This window comes from Oncorhynchus mykiss, chromosome 10 (assembly GCF_057628025.1).
Source record: "Oncorhynchus mykiss isolate SJ-2025 chromosome 10, ASM5762802v1, whole genome shotgun sequence".
NCBI classification, from domain to species: Eukaryota; Metazoa; Chordata; class Actinopteri; order Salmoniformes; family Salmonidae; genus Oncorhynchus; species Oncorhynchus mykiss.
This window is the reverse complement of record NC_143031.1, coordinates 16,923,786-16,951,134: the sequence shown is the minus strand read 5'-3', so window position 1 is coordinate 16,951,134 and position 27,349 is coordinate 16,923,786. Positions and strand designations below refer to the sequence as shown.

Genomic DNA, 27,349 nt, shown 5'->3' with positions numbered 1-27,349 from the left:
CAAACATTATTGGGCACAGTCAACAGCACAAATATCAAGAAGGTAGAGACAACAATGCATCACACAACGCAGCAACAACAGTTAGTAAGAGTGTCCATGATTGAGTCTTTGAATGACGAGATTGAGATAAAAGTGTCCAGTTTGACTGTTTGTTGCAGCTTGTTAAAATCACAAGCTGCAGCAAACTGAAAAGAGGACCCAGGGATGTGTGTGCTTTAGGGACCTTTAACAGAATGTGACTGGCAGAATGGGTGTTGTATGTGGAGGATGAGAGCAGCAGTAGATATCTCAGATAGAGGAGAGTGAGGCCTAAGCGAGTTTGATGAATAAGCATCAACCAGTGGGTCTTGCGACGGGTATACAGAGATGACCAGTTTACAGCGGAGTATAGATTGCGTTGATGTGTCCTATAAGGAACATTGGTGTCAAATCTGATGGCCGAATGGTAAAGAGCATCTAGCCGCTCGAGAGCACCCTTACCTGCCTACTTACCTGCCTCTAGCATGGGTAGGAAGGTTATCTGAATCAGGGTTAGTTTGGTAGCTGGGGTAAAAGAGGAGTGACTACGATAGAGGAAAGCAAGTCTAGATTTAACTTTAGCCTGCAGCTTTAGCCTACACTGTCCTTGAGAGAAGGACAGTGTACCGTCTAGCCATACTCCCAATTACTTGTATGAGGTGACTACCTCAAGCTCTAAACCCTCAGAGGTTGTAATAACACCTGTGGGACAAGGGTCATTCCTCTTACCAAATCACTTGACCTTTGTTTTGGAGGTGTTTGTTGTACACTTGTTGGACACTAAGAAAGTTTGGTGTAGAGCATTTAACATAAAATCCGGGGAGGGGCCAGCTGAGTATAATAATGTATCATCTGCACATAAATGGATGAGAGAGCGTCCTACTGCCTGAGCTATGTTGTTGATGTAAATTGAGAAGAGCGTGGGGCCTAAGATTGAGCTCTGGGGTACTCCCTTGGTGACAGGCAGTGCCCGAGACAGCAGATTTTCTGACTTTATACACTGCACTCTTTGAGAGAGGTAGTTAGCAAACCAGGCCAAAGACCCCTCAGAGACACCAATAATTCTCAGCCGGCCCACAAGAATGGAATGGTCTACCGTATCAAAAGCTTTGGCCAAGTCAATAAAAATAGCAGCACAATATTGCTTCGAATCAAGGGCAATGGTGACATCATTGAGGACCTTTAAGGTTGCAGTGACACATCCATAACCTGAGCGGAAACCATATTGCGTACCTGAGAGAATACTATAGACATCGAGAAAGCCAGTCAGTTGATTATTGACAAGTATTTCCAACACTTTTGATAAACGAGCAAAATAGAAATAGGCCTATAACAGTTAGGATCAGCTTGATCTCCCCCTTTAAATCAAGGACGAACTGTGGCTGCTTTCCAAGCAATGGGAACCTCCCCAGAAAGGAGAGACAGGTTAAAAAGGATGGAGATGGGCTTGGCGATGATAAGGTCAGCAACCTTAAAGAAGAAAGGGTTTAAACCATCTGACCCAGATGTTTTTTGGGGGTCAAGTTTAAGGAGCTCCTTTAGTACCTCAGACTCAGTGACTGCCTGCAGGGAGAAACTTTGTAGTGGGCAGGGGAAAAGAGGGAGAAGCATCGGGGATAGTCACATTAGAAGAGGTGGGAGATGAGGAAATGTTGGACGGGCAAGGAGGCATGGCTGAGTCAAATAGGAATCCTGACTTAATGAGTGGTGATTAAAGAGCTCAGCCATGTGCTTATTGTCAGTAACAACCACATCATCGACATTAAGGGACATGGGCAGCTGATGGAGGACAATAACACCCAGCAACAGTCAACAAAGAGCTATTTGAAAGTGTAATGCTTAACCAGCAAATATAATTGTTTGGGGCCAGTCTTGGTGGAGACAACAGAGCACTGAAGGTGATCCTTGGTAAAGATTGCCACTCCCCCACCTTTGGAATATCTGTCTGGTCGAAAAAGATTATAACCAGAAAGGTTAACAGCAGCATTCAAAACACTCTTTCTTATCCATTTCTCAGTAATGACCAACATATCTGGATTGGAGCTGTGAACCCATACTTTCAATTTATCCATTTTAGGTAATAAGCTTCTAGTGTTAACATACAGAAAACCCAGGCTTTTACGAGAGCATAAATCAGTGATGCAGATATCAGAGCGCAAGTCAGAATTGGAGCTAGCAATTGTAGATGGGCTAGGGTGTACATGCACATTTCCAGATATCATCAACAGTAATACAATCTGATGTCATTGTAATGTTTTTAAGGATAAAACCAGTAAAACAGATTATTCATTTTTCTCCTAAATAAAACTTGGCTAATGTCAGTTGACACCTATAAATGTATTTTGCAGTAATAAATTGATAATTGCTTTACATCTGTCATGGATTCACATGGGAGGGAGGGGATGCATGGCCACAAGTATTTCTCTGTCTTTTTCTCCCTGCTTTGTATTTGGCACAACAAATCCTTACCTTCATGAGAGACTGAAATAATGTCTTAATTCTCCTCCTTTCTCCTCTTGCCTGTGCATCAGTTGACACTGTGCCCCTCAGGAGTCTCCAGCCAGAGCGGTGAAACAAATTGTTCCTTATAATTGTTCCTTATCTTGGGCTCTGGGACCCGTTACAATCCCATATAAATTAAGCACAGTTTAATTAACTTCAGTGGCATCTCTCTTATCTGGGGAGGGAACATTCACTAAGGCACGGTGTGACGGTGTGACAGGCAAACTCTGGCAAGTCACCCTGCTATGACCCGCAGAGACACAAATGTACTGCTGAATTGTATTGCCGATCTCCTGTAGTGTAATTTGTTGGCGGTGGCGACATAGTACTCACTCGTTCAATTAGATTTCAATTGATTTGTTTACGGCAAAGTAATTGTCATTCTATTTTGGACCAAATGCCCCAGGGTGGGCCCTTTCTAAGCTAGTGAAGGGCTACAGTGGCATAGATCAACGTGGGGAAAGTGGAGGGAAAAGCCTTAAAGATCCATAGTAGGGGGAAGAGCACCACTCTACTGCTCCATGGCCATTGTTATTGTTTTAGTTTTGTTGACTAAGCAGAGGTGGGGAGTTCTAGGGGAGCGTCACACATCAAGGTAAAAACAAATGCTGCATACAGTGGGGCAAAAAAGTATTTAGTCAGCCACCAATTGTGCAAGTTCTCCCACTTAAAAATATGAGAGAGGCCTGTAATTTACATCATAGGTACACTTCAACTATGACAGACAAAATGAGGAAAGAAATCCAGAAAATCACATTGTAGGATTTTTTATGAATTTATTTGCAAATTATGGTGGAAAATAAGTATTTGGTCACCTACAAACAAGCAAGATTTCTGGCTCTCACAGACCTGTAAATTCTTCTTTAAGAGGCTCCTCTGTCCTCCACTCGTTACCTGTATTAATAATGGCACCTGTTTGAACTTGTTATCAGTATAAAAGACACTTGTCCTCAACCTCAAACAGTCACACTCCAAACTCCACTATGGCCAAGACCAAAGAGCTGTCAAAGGACACCAGAAACAAAATTGTAGACCTGCACCAGGCTGGGAAGACTGAATCTGCAATAGGTAAGCAGCTTGGTTTGAAGAAATCATCTGTGGGAGCAATTATTAGGAAATGCAAGACATACAAGCCCACTGATAATCTCCCTCGATCTGGGGCTCCACGCCAGATCTTACCCAGTGGGGTCAAAATGTTATTTTATTTTATTTATTTTATTTCACCTTTATTTAACCAGGTAGGCAAGTTGAGAACAAGTTCTCATTTACAATTGCGACCTGGCCAAGATAAAGCAAAGCAGTTCGACACATAAAACGACACAGAGTTACACATGGAGTAAAACAAACATACAGTCAATAATACAGTATAAACAAGTCTATATACGATGTGAGCAAATGAGGTGAGATAAGGGAGGTAAAGGCAAAAAGGCCATGGTGGCAAAGTAAATACAATATAGCAAGTAAAACACTGGAATGGTAGATTTGCATTGGGAGAATGTGCAAAGTAGAAATAAAAATAATGGGGTGCAAAGGAGCAAAATAAATAAATAAATAAAATACAGTAGGGAAAGAGGTAGTTGTTTGGGCAAAATTATAGGTGGGCTATGTACAGGTGCAGTAATCTGTGAGCTGCTCTGACAGTTGGTGCTTAAAGCTAGTGAGGGAGATAAGTGTTTCCAGTTTCAGAGATTTTTGTAGTTCGTTCCAGTCATTGGCAGCAGAGAACTGGAAGGAGAGGCGGCCAAATAAATAATTGGTTTTGGGGGTGACTAGAGAGCACATACCTGCTGGAGCGTGTGCTACAGGTGGGAGATGCAATGGTGACCAGCGAGCTGAGATAAGGGGGGACTTTACCTAGCAGGGTCTTGTAGATGACATGGAGCCAGTGGGTTTGGCGACGAGTATGAAGCGAGGGCCAGCCAACGAGAGCGTACAGGTCGCAATGGTGGGTAGTATATGGGGCTTTGGTGACAAAACGGATTGCACTGTGATAGACTGCATCCAATTTGTTGAGTAGGGTATTGGAGGCTATTTTGTAAACGACATTGCCAAAGTCGAGGATTGGTAGGATGGTCAGTTTTACAAGGGTATGTTTGGCAGCATGAGTGAAGGATGCTTTGTTGCGAAATAGGAAGCCAATTCTAGATTTAACTTTGGATTGGAGATGTTTGATATGGGTCTGGAAGGAGAGTTTACAGTCTAACCAGACACCTAAGTATTTGTAGTTGTCCACGTATTCTAAGTCAGAGCCGTCCAGAGTAGTAATGTTGGACAGGCGGGTAGGTACAGGTAGCGATCGGTTGAAGAGCATGCATTTAGTTTTACTTGTATTTAAGAGCAATTGGAGGCCACGGAAGGAGAGTTGTATGGAATTGAAGCTTGCCTGGAGTGTCCAAAGAAGGGCCAGAAGTATACAGAATGGTGTCGTCTGCGTAGAGGTGGATCAGAGACTCACCAGCAGCAAGAGCGACCTCATTGATGTATACAGAGAAGAGAGTCGGTCCACGAATTGAACCCTGTGGCACCCCCATAGAGACTGCCAGAGGTCCGGACAGCAGACCCTCCGATTTGACACACTATCAGAGAAGTAGTTGGTGAACCAGGCGAGGCAATCATTTGAGAAACCAAGGCTGTCGAGTCTGCCGATGAGGATGTGGTGATTGACAGAGTCGAAAGCCTTGGCCAGATCAATGAATACGGCTGCACAGTAATGTTTCTTATCGATGGCGGTTAAGATATCATTTAGGACCTTGAGCGTGGCTGAGGTGCACCCATGACCAGCTCTGAAACCAGATTGCATAGCAGAGAAGGTATGGTGAGATTCGAAATGGTCGGTAATCTGTTTGTTGACTTGGCTTTCGAAGACCTTAGAAAGGCATGGTAGGATAGATATAGGTCTGTAGCAGTTTGGGTCAAGAGTGTCCCCCCCTTTGAAGAGGGGGATGACCGCAGCTGCTTTCCAATCTTTGGGAATCTCAGACGACAAGAAAGAGAGGTTGAACAGGCTAGTAATAGGGGTGGCAACAATTTTGGCAGATAATTTTAGAAAGAAATAGTCCAGATTGTCTAGCCCGGCTGATTTGTAGGGGTCCAGATTTTGCAGCTCATTCAGAACATCAGCTGAGCAGATTTGGGAGAAGGAGAAATGGGGAAGGCTTGGGCGAGTTGTTGTGGGGGGTGCAGTGCTGTTGACCGGGGTAGGAGTAGCCAGGTGGAAAGCATGGCCAGCCGTAGAAAAATGCTTATTGAAATTCTCAATTATGGTGGATTTATCAGTGGTGACAGTGTTTCCTATCTTCAGTGCAGTGGGCAGCTGGGAGGAGGTGTTCTTATTCTCCATGGACTTTACAGTGTCCCAGAACTTTTTTGAGTTAGTGTTGCAGGAAGCAAATTTCTGCTTGAAAAAGCTAGCCTTGGCTTTTCTAACTGCCTGTGTATAATGGTTTCTAGCTTCCCTGAACAGCTGCATATCACGGGGGCTGTTCGATGCTAATGCAGAACGCCATAGGATGTTTTTGTGTTGGTTAAGGGCAGTCAGGTCTGGGGAGAACCAAGGGCTATATCTGTTCCTGGTTCTACATTTCTTGAATGGGGCATGTTTATTTAAGATGGTTAATATCCAGGCATCCTCTACTGACGGGATGAGATCAATATCCTTCCAGGATACCCCGGCCAGGTCGATTAGAAAGGCCTGCTCGCTGAAGTGTTTCAGGGAGCGTTTTACAGTGATGAGTGGAGGTCGTTTGACCGCTGACCCATTACGGATGCAGGCAATGAGGCAGTGATCGCTGAGATCTTGGTTGAAAACAGCAGAGGTGTATTTAGAGGGCAAGTTTGTTAGGATGATATCTATGAGGGTGCCCGTGTTTAAGTCTTTGGGGAGGTACCTGGTAGGTTCATTGATAATTTGAGTGAGGTTGAGGGCATCAAGTTTAGATTGTAGGATGGCTGGGGTGTTAAGCATGTTCCAGTTTAGGTCGCCTAGCAGCACAAGCTCTGAAGATAGATGGGGGGCAATCAGTTCACATATGGTGTCCAGAGCACAGCTGGGGGCAGAGGGTGGTCTATAGCAGGCGGCAACGGTGAGAGACTTATCACAAGAACGGTGAGCAAAAATCCCAGAACCACACGGGGGGACCTAGTGAATGACCTGCAGAGATCTGGGACCAAAGTAACAAAGCCTACCATCAGTAACACACTACGCCGCCAGGGACTCAAATCCTGCAGTGCCAGACGTGTCCCCCTGCTTAAGCCAGTACATGTCCAGGCCCGTCTGAAGTTTGCTAGAGAGCATTTGGATGATCCAGAAGAAGATTGAGAGAATGTCATATGGTCAGATGAAACCAAAATATAACTTTTTGGTAAAAACTCAACTCGTCGTGTTTGGAGGGCAAAGAATGCTGAGTTGCATCCAAAGAACACCATACCTACTGTGAAGCATGGGGGTGGAAACATCATGCTTTGGGTCTGTTTTTCTGCAAAGGGACCAGGACGACTGATCCGTGTAAGGGAACGAATGAATGGGGCCATGTATCGTGAGATTTTGAGTGAAAACCTCAACCAAGGGCATTGAAGATGAAATGTGGCTGGGTCTTTCAGCATGACAATGATCCCAAACACACCGCCCGGGCAACGAAGGAGTGGCTTCGTAAGAAGCATTTCAAGGTCCTGGAGTGGCCTAGCAAGTCTCCAGATCTCAACCCCATAGAACATCTTTGGAGGGAGTTGAAACTCCGTGTTGCCCAGCAACAGCCCCAAACATCACTTCTCTAGAGGAGATCTGCATGGAGGAATGGGCCAAAATACCAGCAACAGTGTGTGAAAACCTTGTGAAGACTTACAGAAAATGTTTCACTTCTGTCATTGCCAACAAAGGGTATATAACAAAGTATTGAGATAAACTTTTGTTATTGACCAAATACTTATTTTCCACCATCATTTGCAAATAAATTCATTAAAAATCCTACAATGTGATTTTCTGGATTTTTTTTCTCATTTTGTCTGTCATAGTTAAAGTGTACCTATGATAAATTACAGGCCTCTCTCATCTTTCTAAGTGGGAGAACTTGCACAATTGGTGGCTGACTAAATACTTTTTTGCCCCACTGTATATGCTGCTATTCTATCGCTCTAGCGATGATGTCCGAATGGAAAAAAAACTGTGTTCTTTCTTCCCAGTAACTTCTTTGTTGTTGTAATATCGCAAACGGACATGGCAGTTTCAACATTTAGGATTCCAGCTTCAAGAGGAGGGAGAGAACTTTCAAGAAGGTTACACTGAGAGCTCAGAAAATGTGTGCTGAGTGCATGCAAACAGCTGACGTGAAGAAGACGATTGATTAAGTCATCCATCTTAAAGTTCCAAAAGTGAGAGGGCGATGGCAAAGGCACAAACGTGGTACCGCCAGTGAACCCGCCATTAAGGTGATTAATCCACCCTGGCCGCCAATTCCTGCGAGACAGTCATGTTAAGATCTCAAAACAAGATCCAGGTACAGTTGAAAATGGGTCACATTTTCCCCAAGCTGCCCTTCCCCTCTGTTTTTTTCTAATATTAAATTGCTATATTTTCCCTCCTTTCCAAATCTACAGAACTGAAGGACTTTGGTCCATCCCAAGGGGTCAGTGAATCAAGCGTAGAGAAAGAGAATGTAATTCCGTGACAAAGAACCAAGCCCTAGCGTGGATAGAGAGAAAGAGAGAGAGGAGGGTAGAGAGAGAAGGGGGAGAGAGGATACTTCCAGCACCCAGCGACAGTAATTAAAGTAGGGGGTGATTAGTCCGCCTCTGTGTCGTTCAGCTCATGAGAAATCTATTGACTGGCCACGTTAAATCATCAATTTGGAACCATTAGACCATGCCACATTCACAAACATGTCGGTAATGATGATGGGTTGAGCCTCTGTGGGGTTACTGGAGAGAAGGCCCTCATGTGTTTCTCTCTTTCTCCCCCCCATTCTCTCCCTCTCCTCCTCTCCTCCTTTTCTCTCCCTCTACTTCTGTCTTTCTCTCTGAGGTCTAACTTGGCTTTGAAGGCCAAACATCACTGCTGATGTGAATTAGACCCATGTAATGAGTCACACGGTATTAGCTTCTTTGCCGACCCAATGCAAAAATGGAGCCTGTGCCCTCAGCTCTGACATGATGAACGACTTGTTAACACAACACAAGACCTGGGAAGGTGGGATGGTGAACTCACTGCACTGGTCAGGATTTTATGCAGAGCTCCCAACATAGAATTAGGAATTTAGTAAGATCTTTATGGGCCCCAAGGCCTGTTGCTTAGCTGTTTCACACCTCCAAGGCCTGTTGCTTAGCTCGTTTTCACCTCCAGGGACTGTTGCGTAGCTGTTTCACACCTCCAAGGCCTGTTGCTTAGCTGGTTCACACCCCCAAGGCCTGTTGCTTAGCTGGTTCACACCCCCAAGGCCTGTTGCTTAGCTGGTTCACACACTCAAAGTGTGTGTTGTTGGCATCTCCCGGTGCCAGCTCATAACAAGTCTGAGGAATGTGTCCCAAATGGAACCCTATTCCCTATTCCCAAAAGTAGTGCACTTTAGTAAGGAATGGGATGCCATTTAGGACTTAGGCTGAGAAAAGGAAGCCTACAGCACAAAGAGGCAGGCAGGCAGGAAAGGACAGATGGCTACCAGTAGCGGCTTGTTTAATGCTCAGATAATAATGTAAATGTGCCTGTTTGTGATATGTTGTGCCAGTGACAGCTGTAGTGTGTCTTGATTTAGCATCACAGAGCGAGAGATATTGAAAATGGTCCTCCTGTATTTCACCAGTCAGAACAGAAAGGAGCTCCTTGAATTATTCACAGCATCCAGGCTGCTTCTCAAATGGCACCCTTTTCCCTGTATAGTGCACTACTTTTGAACAGAGCTTTTTGGGCCCTGATCAAAAGTAGTGCACTAAATAGGGAAAAGGGTGCCATTTGGGACATAGTCCAAGAGAGATTGAAAGCAAACCAAATGCAGCATGCCAACCTGACATGATTGCCTGCTCGCTTTTCTCATTAGGGAAGAAATAAAAATGTGTGAATAAAAATGTTCTTCCAACTTCGCAGTACAACACAGGGCAACCAGTGTTTTACAATCTGATCCTTGTCAATAACAAACAATAACAAATCTAGTCCCCCAGTAAGATACAGATGGCATAATTACCGTGGAAACTCAGGGAGGAAAACTCAGGGAATTGCCTCATCATGACTTGATTTTAGAGTACTGTTTCTTTTTAAATATATATAACTCCTGTCTGGTACTCCACCATTGCATCACCTTCATGAAATGACTTCAAGTGACTTACAATTCCAAAATGTGACCATTTATTCTCACTGTATCCGTTCAAGCTGTGAGTGATGTTTCACTTTTAACATTTCGTATATTCATGCAATGTCTTCATATTCAGATTGTAAAAGATGAAAAAAATGCTATATGCAGATTTTGGTCAAGGTGAAGGTTGTTGAAACCTTTCAGTATTTACTCTTTCACTTTTTAAATTCTTCCTAAGGTTACTTAACAGTATTCATTATTTTCCCTTTGAAAGTCGCTTTTAGTATTCTTTTGATGATTAAGCTTTCATTGGAACTACTTCAAAGCTGTAAAGTTGAATGACTCTTTGATGCGCCCTATAATATCTCATTGTGGACTTTCAATACGTATTGGGTTCTCCATTCTTTCCTCTCCCGTTCTCCCCCCCTCTTTTTAAACTTCTCTGAAAACAAGTTCACTGATATTTCCTCTTATATTTATGGGGAGTTAGATGAACAACCATTCAGACTCATAGCTCCACGGTTCCTCAAACTGGAGGGAAACTTGATCAGTTATAGATAGGTAACACTATCAGATAAATTACAATATCCTTCGTCCTCACACACTGATCTGAACCGAGCAAGGTTGACAATGTGCGAGGAGATATGAGGACCTAAAAAAAGATAGACCAACATTGCTCATAAAGCACTTTGCCACTGTGGAACGGTATTGTTCACTGTGGAACTGTCATCCTTTCAATGGCCGTATTGTGGACGATAAGAACGGAAGTAGGATTGGCTGCAGCACAGTCACTCTCACAACAGTTACACGCCTCTTTGGAGAATTCCATTCTACCTTTTCTGTCTCCTCTGGCCCCCCAGAAGTCAGAAGTGTTCTCTTGCTCTATGAGTCGCAATGTAACTGTGCTGAACAAATATGGCTGACAAAGGTGAAAGCGCTTGCCAGGGCTCTAATCAGTTCTCCCCCAACTGTGAGGGATGAGTAATGAGCAAAGGGGCCAAGTCCAGGCCCTAATGAAGCCAGCTAGCTCCCTCGAACTCCACCTTCATCAAATTCTCGTAACTTTAACTCTCCTGCTGCTGCCGCCGTTTGTCTGCATGTGGCGAGCTAGCAAGCTATACTGTACCTCTCGCCTGAATTACCCATGGGAGGGAAGGAAAATGTATGACGCTAATGAAGTGAATGCAGCGAAGGCAGTAGAGGTGGTGGAAGGCGACGGTAGTGGTGAACAATGTGTAAGTATGGAATTGAGGTGGTGGTGATGATGATATGCCTTGTTTTGTATCTGTTTCGGGTAATATGTTACATATGAAGTGCATGGCAGTGCATATTAAGCGTGTTAAGGAGTGAGGGAGAGAGCATCTACATATGCTGTTTTCTCTCTCTCTCCCTCACTCTCTTTCTTCCAAGCACTCAGGATGTGCCAGCTGCATGTTGCCTTTGATTCAGGCTTGCTCCAGATCTGCTCTCTAATGAGCTGAGTGCTCAATCAATAATTCACTGGAGTTTGAATAAAATTGAGGGTGATCAGAGCTGGTTTCAAACAAGAAAGTAATCAGTGCCATTCACAAGCTTGGATTCGGCCAAGCTCTCCCCAACTAGCTACCTTCTTTCCTTTCTGCCTTCCTTTCTTTCTTTTGTTCCCCCGTTTCTCCTGCATGAACGGAGGCAGACTCTCCAGTTTCTGCTTCCTCTTTTGCCTCAATATGTCATCGCTCACCTGTGGGAAGCGTCAGAACCCCACTGGACACAGACATCAATTCAATGTCTATTCCACTTTGGTTCAGTGTAATTTCATTGAAATGACGTGGAAACAACTTTGATTCAACCAGTGTGTGCCCAGTGGGAAGAGACCACAGAAAGCAGCAGCAAGGGTGAGGATGATGGTGTATAACCTCTATGCAACACAAAGTGTAAACATATTCTTACCAATTCATGTGTATTTGAAATGTAGGCTACTTGTTGAAAACAAATATGGCGTACAATATTTTGATATGCACTATGGTGAATTTACATAATGCAGCCTCCATGCTGCTCAGAAATTAAGCGTATTTTATTCTAGATTTTTGTATCAGACTGAAACGTCAGAGGTGTTAACCTGAGTTGGCATACAATGGCATAGCAATGCCTCTTAAATTGATAGTTAATTGAAATTGCAAAACAACATATTGATTTCCTTGTACACCTGCGTTGGATTAGGGGCAAATATTGGCCAGGTCAACTAAATGAATCAAGGATTGCTGTTTAACTTGTCCATAAACTGCTTACAGGGTAAGAAAACCAATATGTAATTTAGGTGAACTACTAAGCCTTTAACTGCTCTACAACAGTACACATTTTACAGAATGCAATGCAATTGAACTAAATCCATCTTTATCGTCCCCCACAGTTCCCCCTGAAGACCCTGTGATTATGGGGGCTCCCGTGGTGAGTCTAAGAGCCGGTGACCCCCTCAACTTGACATGCCACGCCGACAATGCCAAGCCTGCTGCCTCCATCATCTGGATCCGCAACGGGCAGGTCCTGAATGGCGCCATGTACTCTAAGGTATTTGTCCCCGCCCCAGTTTTATCATTTCCCTGTAGGTGTGCTTTGGGCTAGTTTTGATTGATCTCTGTGCTGACCTGACTCTTTCAAAAGGACAGCTCTATTTGTACGTATAGGAGCGAATTCATGGGTAGCCCCAACCGGGACTCAAACCTGGGTCCAACGACTGCCAACTGAACAGTTTAGCCATTACACCAAGAAATTCAAGCTGGATTAAGTTCGCTACTCTATCACCTTCCTACAAAAAGAGTGCCCCACACTTCTTTATCTCAAGTCCCTCATGCCCAGGCATGCCTTTGATGACCCCGCTTCTGACACCAATGTAGAGAATTCAGGGGATTGCTCTGACCGTAACTGCAGCAAATGTTAACTCAACACCTTAGCTGAAAACTATAAAAACTCTAAAAAGTGCACACACTCAAATTAAGTTTGCAAAAATACATTGATTGTGCACTTCAAATGTGTCCTTTGGCCCTTGATACGAGGTGTGCTCTCTCCACCTCCAATTGGAGGAATCCTTCCCCCTCTTAATATCTTCCTCTCTGATGCTGCATTCACTTTTCTCTTCCTCCACACAGCTGTCCTAAAAAAGGCCTCGCTCTGTCAATTTAATGACAGCTGAGATTTTTAATTTGATCCACAGGGCAAGATGGAGCACTCACGTCGCACTTTCAACATGACGAAAAAAGAGAAAGCATTCCATCACTCTACATTATGGATGTGTTCTTGGGCAATTTGTTCACTTTGTCAGCCGTGGGTAGGAAACAGAGAAAGTGAGAGGCGCATTTAAAGAAGTGGCCCCATGACAATCTCGCAGTGTAGTCTTGCTTGTTCCAGGGTGAGTCTAACCCAAACAAACCCACTGGAGAGCGCTCCCTTCACTCAATATAAACCCATAAATTAGACAGAGGCAAGCCACTTAGACGTGTATATTATTGTATCAGGATTTAGAGGGGCGGTGTATAGTTACTTTGTAAGTACTTAGTATCAACATCTGTATAGCATATTTGATATGTATCACATTTGATACTGATTACATCATATAGCAGATGCTCATATCCAGAGCAATTTACAGGATTAATTAGGGTTAAGTGCTCAAGGACACATCGACAGATTTTTTATGTAGTCAGTTAGGGGATTCAAACCAGCAACCTTTCAGTTACTGGCCCAATGCTTTTAACTGCTAGGCTACCTGGCACCCATCATGTCATATTATTTACATGTCACACTGTTAGGATGTAAAGTCCTTTTGATTCTTCTTAGTCTGGTAACAGCTTAATTTAAATGCATCATAAAAAAATATTTTGGAGACAGAGAACCAATATGTTTAATCTTTATCCAATGATGAGTCTGGGTTTTGGATTCACATACTTTGAGTCATATCATGACTTGACGTGGCATATCAAGGCATGCAGATTGAGAAGGCAAACGATAGAAAGATGACTGATCCCATCTGTCCAGTATGACATGCAGGTTGACGTGAATTGAGATGAGTCTTGTCCTGGAGGCAGAACTAAGCAATTTCCACTAAATAGGCCAGCTACAAAGTCTAAATATTGTACAGGTTCATGAAAACAAAAATGTATTTAAGGTTAGGGTTAGATATTAGGGTTATCCTTGTGGTTAAGGTTAGGGTTAAGTTTAGGGTTAGGTTTCAAATCAGATCATATGACTTTGTGGCTGTGCCAGCTAGTGACCACTCTAAAGAGCTGCCCCCTGAATCAGATTCATAATGAGAAATGCTAACCTGTGTATGACATCACAAATCAATCAATGATGTATACCAATAAACTCTATAACTATGTAATTCCAAATATGTAACTACTATGATATTACTATGTAAGTCAGGGCAAGACATACATGAGATTTATGGAAAAAATGTGCAAAATCCTATAGGTCATACAGTACAAACATTGCATGATGTACTGTAAACCTATTGCTCCCTACATACTTTCATGACGTTGTATTAGTTCATGTGACGACTGTTGCTCATCGAATGATTACAAGTTTCTAATTGCGTGATTAACTGAATCAAGCAATTATTAACTCATTAACCTGGGGCACCATGGGAAAACTCGTTTTTATTGAGTTTCTATTTCCCAAATGAACTCAAAGAATATCAGAATATCGATTTTACAACAGCCGCTAATTAACCAGTTACCTCTACCAATCTTGTACTGAACGTCGTATAGCCCGTGAATCTGCACGGACCCGGGTCTCACTAATGAATTCGTACCACACCAATCTTAGTTTAATATTTATTTACTAAAAAGCTAAAATTATGATAAAAGATACACATAGACAAAACACATTATAGGCTATTGATTGAAGCTTAGTGTAACGGGCCAACACACTATGGCGCGTGTTACCCACAATGAGGATTTCAAAAGAGAGAGAAAAAAGAAAGTACACAAGAGACATATACATTTGGGTGAATTTGTCAGCTATGCTATTCTAACCCTAGCCTTGCCCCAAACTGCCGCTCTTATGGGTCAGAATATAATGATGTAATTACGTGGGGATGATCTCCGAGGATTCTCTGCGTGGACCTTTCCGCTGTTCGATGACGCACTTCTCCTGCACACCTCCCTGCTCGTCCTCCTGATGTCAGTGTCCTTTTTGGCTTAGGAGTCTGTTTCCTCACCCTTTTCTCTGGAAGGGGTCTTCTGAGGACAGACAGCTCTGTAGCTCAGAGCTCGCAGCATAGGAATGAAACCCTTTAGATACCATGATTCGATGGGAGATGGAGGCTAGGTGGTTCGACTTGAATGCACCCGCTTAGACACAGCTACTCATCCGTAGCTTGGGTAGAAAAGGATTTCTTTGTCCTCAAACTTGCGTTGTGTTCTGGGTTCGTTTACTTTTTTTAGACCTTGCTGCAGCTGGGGTCACGTAGTCCTGCTGTAAATTCTATACTCACAGGTTTTATACCCTTGGGTCAGAAGTGGGCGTAGCCGCCTTTAGGGCAATTCTCTGGGCATACCAAGTTAATGAGGCAAGGTACAGATATTACTCAAATCCAATTTTAGACAACTAACTTAACATTTCATCTTCTCCAAAACAATCCCTTTGATTTGGACATTTTCCACACAACGTACAATGTACAAACATCAAGCATATACTAGGAAAACTCTTCATGTTAAAATGTTTTTGTAATAACGTCATCTATTAACCTATAATAACAAAACAAAAATGACATTCATATTCCATCTATCGTCGTGACCACCATTGTGGCTGACGGAAGCCATTGTTCCAAAGTCCCTTTATTTCATGTTTAATGTTCTGAGGCTGGTTCTCCATAGTAACAGGACAAAGGAATTTGTCTGTGGCCTGAAATTTACCAGGGGCATGAGGGGTCATAAAACCCCCACATCTTCAGACTCCTAGATCTCTCCTCCTCTGTTGGGGTTGAGAGATGATCTGTAGGGTTGTGGTCTCCTGTAACCTGACCTGATCAGGACAGTCATGACAATACATACTGTACTGTAGAAGGTTGTACTTGCATGGCTGTGATATGTGGTTGTCTCATCTACCTTAGTTACTCTAGTCACACTGGGTAAGAATGCTAAATGAACCCAAGGTAAATGTAATGAAAGTAAGACATCTTGTAACTGTAATAGCTAGTGATAATCTTTGATCTTTTAATGATTCCTCAGACACTTTTACGGGATGGGCGAAGGGAGAGCACAGTCAGCACACTCTACCTCTCTGCCTCCAACATCGAGACAGGCCAACGGATCACCTGTCGGGCTTCAAACAAGGCAGCGCCCAATGGTAAAGATGCTGTCGTCACCATCGATATCCAACGTGAGTACAGCGTCCCATGACTCACACCATGGAAATGATCTATTCTAGGGTGTTTGGAAGCAAAAGTCCCAACAGATCTAGGATGAGGGGGGGATGCACTGTGTGAAAACTTACACTACACGATCAAAGGTATGTAGACGACTGCTCATCGAGCATCTCATTCCAAAATCATGGGCACTCCTTTGCTGTCATAACAGCCTCCACTCTTCTGGGAAGGCTTTCCACTAGATGTTGGATGATTGCTGTAGGGACTTGCTTCCATTCAGCCACAAGAGAGTTACTGAGATCGGGCACTGACTGACGTTGGACAATTAGGCCTGGCTCGCAGTCAGTGTTCCAATTCATCCCAAAGGTGTTTGATGGAGTTGATGTCAGGGCTCTGTGCAGGCCAGTCAAGTTCTTCCACACCGATCAACAAATTATTTCTGTATGGACCTCACTTTGTGCACTGGGCATTGTCATGCTGAAACAGGAAAGGGCCTTCCCCAACTGTTGCCACAAAGTTGGAATCACAGAATCATCTAGAATGTCATTTACTTCTGTAGCGTTAAAATTTCCCTTCATTTGAACTAAGCCTAGCTTGAACCGTGAAAAACACCCCCAGCCCATTAGTCCTCAACCACCAAACTTTACAGGTGGCACAATACATGTTTAATATTTTTTTATCTCACCTTTATTTAACCAGGAAGGCCAGTTGAGAACAAGTTCTCATTTACAAATGCGACCTGGCCAAGATGAAGCAAAGCAGTGCGACACAAACAACAACACAGAGTTACACATGGAATAAACAAACGTACAGTCAATGAAAAAAAATTCTATATACAGCTTTTGCAAATGAGATAAGACTAGGGAGGTAAGGCAATAAATAGGCCATAGTGGCGAAATAATTACAATTTAGCACTTAAACACTGGAGTGATAGATGTGCAGAAGATGAATGTGCAAGTAGAGATACTGGGGTGCAAAAGAGCAAAAAAACAACAACAAAAAACAATATGAGGATGAGGTAGTTGGATGGGCAATTTACAGATGGGCTATGTCCAGGTGCAATGATATGTAAGCTGCTCTGACAGCTGATGCTAAAAGTTAGTGAGGGAGATATGAGTCTTCAGCTTCAGTGATATTTGCAATTCATTCCAGTCATTGGCAGCAGAGAACTGGAAGGAAAGGCGGCCAAAGAGGAATTTGCTTTGGGGGTGACCAGTGAAATATACCTGCTGGTATGGGTGGGTGCTGCTATGATGACCAGTGAGCTGAGATAAGGCGGCGCTTTACCTAGCAAAGACTTATAAATGATTGCCTCACCTGGTTCACCAACTACTTCTTTGATAGAGCTCAGTGTGTCAAATCACTGCCCGCACCTGCCCGCCCGTCCAGCATCACTTCTCTGGACGGTTCTGACTTAGAATATGTTGACAACAACAAATCCCTAGGTGTCTGGTTAGACTGTAAACTCTCCTTCCAGATTCACATTAAGCATCTCCAATCCAAAATTAAAACTTATTTGGGATAGGGGGCAGTATTTTCACATCCGGATGAAAAGTGTGTCCAAAGTAAACTGCCTGCTACTCAGGCCCAGAAGCTAAGATATGCATAGTATTAGTAGATTAGGATAGAAAACACTCTGGAAGTTTCAAAAACTGTTTGAATCAGGTCTGTGAGTATAACAGAACTTATTTGGCAGGCGAAACACCAAGGACAAACCATTCAGAATTTTTGTTTTTTTGAGGTCACTCTCTTTTCAATGGGGTTTCATTGGAAATCGAGATTTCTAAGCAACTTTCTTGCAGTTGCTATCGCTTCCACTGGATGTCAACAGTCTTTAGAAATTGGTTGAGGTTTTCCTTTGAGAAATGAAGAAGTAGCACTGTCCAGAATGAGGCTAGAGGGAAGTGTACTCTTTGATAGAAGCGCGTGACCTGAAAAGCACGCTCCACTTTGTTTTCCTCCGGTATTGAACACAGTATATCCCGTCTTCAATTTTATTGATTATTTAGGTTAAAAAATACTTTGAAATGTTTGGACAAAGCTTACAGGTAACTTATGAGAAATTTTGTAGTTATGTTGCGCAAGTTGGAACCTGTGTTTTTCTGGATCAAACGCACCAAATAAATGGACATTTTGGACATATATTGACGGAATTAATTGAACAAAAGGACCATTTGTGATGTTTATGGGACATATTGGAGTGCCAACAGAAGAAGCTTGTCAAAGGTAAGGAATTATATCTTTATTTCTGCGTTTTGTGTTGTGCCTGGAGGGTTGAAATATGTTTGCTGGGGCGCTACCCTCAGATAATAGCATGGTTTGCTTTCGCCGTAAAGCCTTTTTTAAATCTAACACGTTGGCTGGATTCAAACAAGTGTAGCTTTAATTTGGTGTATTGCATGTGTGATTTCTTGAAAGTTAAATTTTTATAGTAATTTATTTGAATTTGGCGCTCTGCATTTTCACTGGATTTTGGCCATGTGGGACGCTAATGTCGGCTTCCTATTTCGCAACAAAGCACCCTTCACTCATGCTGCCAAACATACAGTACCCTCGTAAAACTGACCATCCTACCGATCCTCGACTTCGGCGATGTCATTTACAAAATAACACTCTACTCAGCAAATTGGATGCAGTCTATCACAGTGCCATCCATTTTATCACCAAAGCCCCAATACTACCCACCACTGCAATCTGTATGCTCTCGTTGGCTGGCCCTCGCTTCATACTCGTCGCCAAACCCACTGGCTCCAGGTCAACTACAAGTATCTGCTAGGTTTCTCAGCTCACTGGTCACCATAGCAGCACCCACCCGTAACACAAGCTCCAGCAGGAATATCTCACTGGTCACCCCCAAAGCCAATTCTTCCTTTGGCCGCATCTCCTTCCAGTTCTCTGCTGCCAATGACTGGAACGAACTGCAAAATCACTAAAGCTGGAGACTCTTACCTCCCTTAATAGCTTGAAGCAACAGCTGTCAGAGCAGCTCACAGATCCCTGAACCTGTACATAGCCCTTCTGTAAATAGCCCATCCAATCTACCTCATCCCAATACTGTATTTATTCATTTATTTATTTATTTATCTTCCTCCTTTGCACCCCAGTATCTCTACTTGCACATTCATCTTCTGCACATTCTACCATTCCAGTGTTTAATTGCTATATTGTAATTACTTCGCCACCATGGCCTATGTATCCTCCCTCATTTGCACATGCTGCATATAGATTTTTCGACTGTATTATTGATTGTATGTTTGTTTATTCCTTGTGTAACTCTGTGTTGTTGTATGTGTCAAACTGCTTTGCTTTATCTTGGCCAGGTCGCAGTTGCAAATGAGAACTCGTTCTCAACTAGCCTACATGGTTAAATGAAGGTGAAATAAAAAAAATAAAAACAATTGACAGTCGAAGCCTTGGCCAGGTCGATGATTACAGCTGCACAGTATTGTCTTTTATCGATGGCGGTTATGGTATCATTTAGGACCTTGAGCGTGGCTGAGGTGCCCCCATTACCAGCTCAGAAACCACATTGCATAGCGGAGAAGTACGGTGGGATTCGAAATGGTCAGTGATCTGTTTGTGAACTTGGCTTTCGAAGACCTTAGAACGGCAGGGTAGGATAGATATAGGTCTGTAGCAGTTTGGGTCTAGAGGCAGGGTAGGATAGATATAGGTCTGTAGCAGTTTGGGTCTAGAGGCAGGGTAGGATAGATATAGGTCTGTAGCAGTTTGGGTCTAGAGGCAGGGTAGGATAGATATAGGTCTGTAACAGTTTGGGTCTAGAGGCAGGGTAGGATAGATATAGGTCTGTAACAGTATGGGTTTAGAGTGTCTCCCCCTTTGACGAGGGGGATGACCGTGGCAGCTTTCCAATCTTTGGGGATCTCAGACAATACGAAAGAGAGGTTGAACAGGCTAATAATAGGGGTTGCAACAATTGCGGCGATCATTTTAGAAAGACAGGGTCCAGATTGTCTAGCCCAGCTGATTTGTAGGGGTCCAAATTTTGCAGCTCTTTCAGAACATCAGGTATCTGGATTTGGGTGAAGGAGAAGCTGGGGAGGCTTGGGCAAGTTGTGGGGGGTGCAGTGCTGTTGACCGGGGTAGGGGTAGCCAGGTTGGAAGTATGGCCAGCCGTAGAAAAATGCTTATTGAAATTGTCAATTATTGTGGATTTATCGGTGGTGACAATGTTTCCTAGCCTCAGTGGAGTGGGCAGCTGGGAGGAGGTGCTCTTATTCTCCATGGACTTTACAGTGTCCCAGAACTTTTTGGAGTTTGTGCTACAGGATGAATATTTCTGTTTGAAAAAGCTAGCCTTCGCTTTCCTAATTGCCTGTGTATATTGGTTCCTAACTTCCCTGAAATGTTGCATATCGCGGGGGCTATTCGATGCTAATGCAGTACGCCACAGGATGTTTTTGTGCTGGTCAAGGGCAGTCAGGGGGAGGTATTGGGGCAGGTAGCGTTCGTCTCTAGTTCTAGCAGGATAGAAATGGTTGGAAAGGTGGCATTCTAGGACGGTGCCACTATGAAAGTCACTGAGCTCTTCATTAAGGCCCTTATACTGCCAATGTTTTTTCTATGGAGATGGCATGTCTGTGTACTCAATTGTGCACACCTGTCAGCAACGGGTGTGGCTGAAATAGCCAAATCCGCTTATTTGAAGGGGTGTCCATACTTTTGTATATATGGTGTACATACTATTCATTCACAACAAACAGTTGATATCTGGCTATAATGTTATATTGATCTGTGAGAGAAGAAGCTCTTGTTCCAAAACTCATCCATTGGTCTATCTATCTGTCCATTGAAACACTCTATTTATCCTATTTCTACTGCAGAATTCTACCCCTAACATTGCACGTGCTAACCCAATATTTCCAATATTTCTCAACATTACTTATTGGAGTATGCCAGATTGCCATATTATTTCCGTTGTCCATGGCTGGGTTTTCACAAACATTGTTGAAATGTGAATTCTATGAAATGCAGCACTTCCCATTCAAAGGAAAATTGGTCTGGAAGCACAATGAAAGAGATAATGCATTTGATGAAGATTAACAATGTCACAGTCTTAGCCAATGAAAGTCAATGCTAATGTTTGCCATTTTATTCTTGCTGTGTGTGTTGCCACTGTGTGTGCTTCTCTTTTTTTATTTCTGGAGCTCGCCCTGCCACTAATCAAAATGCCATCATAGGAGATTCCTTCCGAATAGTGAAAAATGGGCCCCCTCTGTACAAAATTCAATTGTCAGATGATATTATTTGATCACAAAAATCATTTGCCATAAGTTATAGATTTCAAACAAAGGCCTTTCACATCCCTCATAGCTCCTTCAAAGCTATTAAGTATGACTAATAAAGCAGAAAATACTATTCAAGGATCCATTACTCTTGACAGCTCCATTCTTCCTAGTGCATTCTTTATATTTTTTGTGTGTCATCCAAAAGGAATCCTTTCCCCAAGCCTGGGCACGGGGAGAGACAGAAACGAGAGCGCTAACCGATTAGCCATTGCTGTGTGCACTGTCAGAGAGGGGCTAATCGTTTTGTCAAGCAAAACAATGGCGCCTTTTTTTCCTCTCCTTACGCAAGTCAACTGCTGTATGAAAACAAATGTTTGATTCTGCCCTAGCTCTTTCCATCTGGGTAGCCTTGAGTAGCCTGAAATAAAATAAATATATAGAGTAGAGGGCAGATGCAGCAACACTGGAGCTATAGTTGCTGTATGTCCTTGAATCAATTTGGGTAATAAGGTGAATCTGATACCGATCATAAGTGTAGCACGTTTGATGGGAATGAACTGCACCAGCGCAGAGTTGAGGACTCCCCCCCAATACACCAACAGTGGTTGAACAATACACTCTCTATTGGAATGCCAAAGCTGTTGGAATTAATTCTCCTCAGGATGCAAAAGTGAGAGCCGATCACCCCGCCATAACAGATCGAGAAGAGCTTGAGCGATGGGTCTGCCTTTAGCGCTTAGCATTAGCCCGACTGAATTCCCCCCTATATGCGTCTCTCGTTCCACTTTGCATCACATACAGTAGCAAAGGGAGGGGTGGATTGTTGAAGGGGGGAGTGGAAAGCAAGCAATAATCCACAAGCCACAGGCACCCCACCTCAGCAGGTCAGAGTGAGGGGTTGGGAACAGGTGTTGGATGAATAAGTGATAACAGAGCACGGTGAGGTGGATAGGCCATGATGCTCCTGGAGGTCCTCAGGGAACCACAGACTGCCACCAGGGGCGCTATACTGCCACAGTAGCCAGTTAATATTGATGAGAGGCAGCTGTCGGTTTGGGTGGTGATGGCAGGTGGTGTGAGACGCACACACACAGACACATGCCCCAGAATGCATTGGGCAGAAGGCAGACAAACATTGGGGAGGTGGGTTAGCACGGGGTCCATCAAGTTGCCGAAACCAATCATGTCAGGCAATCTCTCACTGCTCACAGGGGTGTTCTAATGGAGAATTATCATATTTCTCTTAGCTCTGTCCATTTGAATGTGTTCCTGACCACCTGGATATCTGTGATGATGATCTATGCAGTAGAAATGAGCATACAGGGTTATTTTATAAGCAGGTAGTTAGTTACCTGTTCTAATTGATTGCTAATTACACTTCTGCTTCTTTGAGAATTATTGACACAATCATCACTACGTACAATTTGGCTCCCAATAAGTTACCAATTGTGTTGAAGTATTTGAGTTATGTACCAAAAAGTATCCATTGTTAACACATAGTTTAAGCAGCTAACAACTCGAACACACCTACAGCGTCATTGCGCAAAATGGTATGAAGCATAATCTGGATATGTGTGCAACAAAAGTTCAACATTCATCTTCTGTTACCATTTCTGTCAAGCCGTCTACAATTTGATGCATAAATCCAATGTGTGCGCAACTTTTACTGGGGATGCGGGGGACATGAACCCCCCACATTCTAAAATAAACATGTTGTCCCCCCAGTTGTATCATTGCACTGTGATACAAAAAAAAAGCGGCATCGCTGTGCTTTAGGACCACGCGAATGCCTCCGAGCTGTCGGGTAGGCTGTTTGGCGATTTCAGCCGGCTGATTTTAGGCTGTGTGAAGGCAAAGCTTCTGACCAGCACAGCGCTGCTGTCTGTGTGTTGTGCTTGTTCTCAGCAAGCAGAGCAGAAACTGTCTGCTCTTTATTTGACTGATGTAGCTGGCAAGGTATTTGCTGTTTGACTTGTGTTCCCAGTGCTGAGCTAGTAGTGTAACTGACATGTAGTGTTAGCTAATGTTTCATCCACTCTCGAATGAAGTTCTGTCTGAAGAGACTTAACTAGTTAGCTAGCTAGTACCTACCACAGCCAGTTCAGCTAGCCTCAAGCTATCTGTCAGATAGTAGTTTCTAACAGCTGTTGTGTGTACGGAAATGTTTTGTAGCCTTTTTATCCCATTTCAACAGAAGTAAATTAAATTGGCTAGTTTTCGCCAGTTAGCACTAGCCAAAAGTTAGTGAGTTAGCTAGCTAACGTTAGCCACCAACTTCAGGTATTAGTTTTTCCTCCATGTCACGATCGTCGTAAGAAGCGGACCAAAGTGCAGCGTGTTGTGAATGCATGACGGAAAGACGGAAAAAACACGAAGTACACTAAAACAAACAAACAAACTAACCAGACTAACATGACCGCTATAGAAACAGAGTGCTAACATGCAACATCACATAGACAATAACCCACAAACCCAAACTGGAAAATGGCAACCTAAATAGGATCCACCATCATAGACAAAGATAATCTGGATCAGCTGCCTCTGATTGGGAACCAATCCAGGTCACCATAGACCTACAATATGTCTAGACTAGACACACACACCTAGACATACAAAAAACCCTAGATGAGACAAAAACACACATACCACCCTCGTCACACCCTGACCTAACCAAAATATATAAAGAAAACAAAGAATACTCAGGTCCCCACAAAGGTGCGGACTCCGGCCGCAAAAACCTAATCTAAAGAGGAGGGTCTGGGTGGGCCTCTTTCATGGCGGCGGCTCGGGTGCGGGACGTGGACCCCGCTCTACCTCAGTCTTGGCAGTCTTGGTTGAATGCTCCCGGTAGCCAGGCCAGTGCGGCGAGGTGGAACAGCCGGCACTGGGCTGTGCTGGCGAACCGGGGACACCATGCGTAAGGCTGGTGCCATGTACGCCGGCCCGAGGAGACGCACTGGAGACCAGATGCGTAAAGCCGGCTTCATGGCACCTGGTTAGATGCCCACTCTAGCCCTGCCGATAGGAGGAGCTGGAATGTACTGCACTGGGCTATGCACACGCACTGGGGAGACTGTGCGCTCCACCGCATAACACGGTCCCTGCCCAGTCCCTCTCTCCTGTAAGCACGGGAAGACACACACACACCTAGACATACAAAAAAACCTAGATGAGACAAAAACACACATACCACCCTCGTCACAGGAACGCAGTGCGGGTTGATTAGGACCCGATGCAGCTGCTGAAGTTGTGTCGTTGGATGTGCTAGTTGCCGCTGCCGAAGTTGTGGTGGTGTTGGACGGACCAGTTTCAGCGGCGTGTATGGACTGGTTGTGGCGGCGTCGGACGGGCCAGTTGCAGCTGCTGAAGTTCCGTCGTCGGACGGACCAGTTCTGGCGATGTTGGACGGGCCAGTTGCAGCTGCTGAAGTTGCAGCAGTGCCGGACGGACCATTCCCACTGTCTCCCTTAATGGTCGATTATTCTGTCATGATGGTATAAAGGGATCAGGTGACAGGCGCAGGAATGCGTAATAGGGGTTTTCAGCCCAAATTACAGCGTGTCTGTAAAGGCACGAAGACCAAACAAACACCTATACAAAACACAGGGTTGAAACCCAGTAAAAGAGTGAGGAGTACCTCGAATAAATACACGGGGCAAGACCCGTAACCCTCTGCACAATACAAGTGGCATGAAAGCCAAAACAACACAGCACAGGTACTCACACGACCAACGGACATGGGAACAATAATCGACAGGACAATGGTAAACAAAGGGCACATTTATACAATTATTAATCAATGGGAATAGGGACCAGTTGTGCGTAATGACACATTTCCAGAGGGATCTGTGACAAATATGCCCATTTGGGGATGTCTGATAGTACTTCTGATTGTCTTAACTCTCCACCACTAATGAGCTGTGGACCTTCTCAAAATATTTTTTATTCACCTCAAACAGCAAATAAACAATGTCTGTTTTTAGAATCAATTGAGAATGACAATAGTTCCTCAAAGTATTTGAACAATATTTCCAGCTCTCTCCCTTTCGATAACCACTCGGCATGAAAGGGAAAATGTAATGCTCTGATTTAGTGGAAAGGTCATAAAAAACTGATTGCTTCTTATCCCATGCACAAATAGCCTACAGCTGTGTCTGTCCCGAGCTCACTGGCTCGGAAAACTCTGAGGGCCCCGAATATTTAATACAACGTTTAAAGTTTTATAGCGCAAGTTTTGCGGCGATCCAGTTGATAGTTGATACAATGTTCGTTGCAAACAGACCATGTGTAGCCAATGTGATTTATTGGATATTTATTTTTAACAGGATATTTTCTAAATGCAGGCTGCAATGTTTTTGGGTTGGCTTTTTGTAGGTTATTATTACACAGTTGGAAATGGCAGTAAAAGTTACTTATAGATTTGTATAATTTTCATCTAGATTTAGATAGAATATAGATTAACCACTGAAAATGATTTTGAGATACAAAGACTATTATCAATTCATTTAAACTGTTCCAAGATAATATGATAATATGATAATCGTATCTGGCATGGAGATTGGTATAAAGATAAATTGGCACTCCAAATGTAAAAGGTTACCGACAGCTGGTGTAGCCTATTACCAGCAACGTCAGGAGCATAATGAAAGAATCTGTGAATGCCAGCAGCAGTGGGAGAAGGAGGGTCGGGGAGTTTTTTTTATTCTGACTCCCTCTCAAATAATTTGTGTGTCTTCATTGTGTAATCAAACGGCATGCTTGAAGCATCAGACAAGTTCAGTCCATATAGCCTAGTTGATTTTATTAAAACCCATAGGATGTGTCTATATAGGGCTATGGAAAAAAAGAGTTGAAGTCGGAAGTTTACATACACCTTAGCCAAATACATTTCAAATCAGTTTTTCACAATTCCTGACATTTAATCAGAGTAAACATTCCCTGGCTTAGGTCAGTTAGGATCACCAATTTATTTTAAGAATGTGAAATGCCAGAATAATAGTAGAGAGAATGATTTATTTCATTTTGTATTTATTTCATCACATTCCCAGTGGGTCAGAAGTTCACATACACTCAATTAGTATTTGGTAGCATTGCCTTTAAATTGTTGAACTTGGGTCAAACGTTTCTCGTAGCCTTCCACAAGCTTCCCACAATAAGTTGGGTGAAGTTTTCCAATCCTATGTAGACGAGATTTTCAGGGACCTGCACGGGCAGGGTGTAGTGGTGTATATCAATGACATTCTGATATGCTCCGCTACACCCGCGAACATGTGTCCTTGGTACGCAGGGTACTTGGACGACTGTTGGAGCATGACCTGTACGTCAAGGCTGAGAAATGCCTGTTCTTTCAGCAGGCCGTCACCTTCCTAGGGTACCGCATTTCCACATCAGGGGTGGAGATGGAGAGTGACAGCATTGCAGCCATGCGCAATTGGCCGACTCCAAACACGGTAAAGGAGGTGCAGCGATTTTTAGGGTTTGCTAATTACTACCGGAGATCTATCCGGGGTTTTGGCCAGGTGTCTGCTCCCATTAACTCACTGCTGAAGGGGGGTCCCGTATGGTTGCAGTTGTCGGCTAAGGAGGACAGGGCTTTTGGGCAGATAAGAGCTCTGTTTACTTCGGCTCCCGTGCTGGCCCATACGGATCCCTCTTTGGCGTTCATAGTGGAGGTGGACGCGTCCGAGGCTGGGATAGGAGCTGTGCTCTCACAGCGCTCGGGTACGCCACCAAAACTCTTCCCCTGTGCTTTCTTCTCGAAGAAGCTCATCCCAGCTGAGCGTAACTATGATGTGGGGGACAGGGAGTTGTTGGCTGTGGTTAAAGCGTTGAAGGAGTGGAGACATTGGCTTGAGGGGGCTAAACACCCTTTCCTCATCTGAACTGACGACCGCAACCTGGAGTACATCCAGGCAGCGAGGAGACTCCTCGCCAAGCAAGGTTGGCCATGTTCTTTACCCATT

General features: G+C 43.7%; 1 protein-coding gene across 1 annotated transcript in view; it reads left to right on the top strand.

Annotated features, from left to right (window-relative positions):
* kirrel3a (kirre like nephrin family adhesion molecule 3a) overlaps positions 1 to 27,349 on the top strand; it is a 275,985-nt gene that overhangs the window by 183,074 nt on the left and 65,562 nt on the right. Inside the window, exons 4-5 of the mRNA XM_021617614.3 lie at positions 12,187 to 12,344; positions 16,001 to 16,151. Coding sequence (XP_021473289.3) covers positions 12,187 to 12,344; positions 16,001 to 16,151 — 309 coding nt within the window. The remainder of the gene's footprint in view (positions 1 to 12,186; positions 12,345 to 16,000; positions 16,152 to 27,349) is intronic.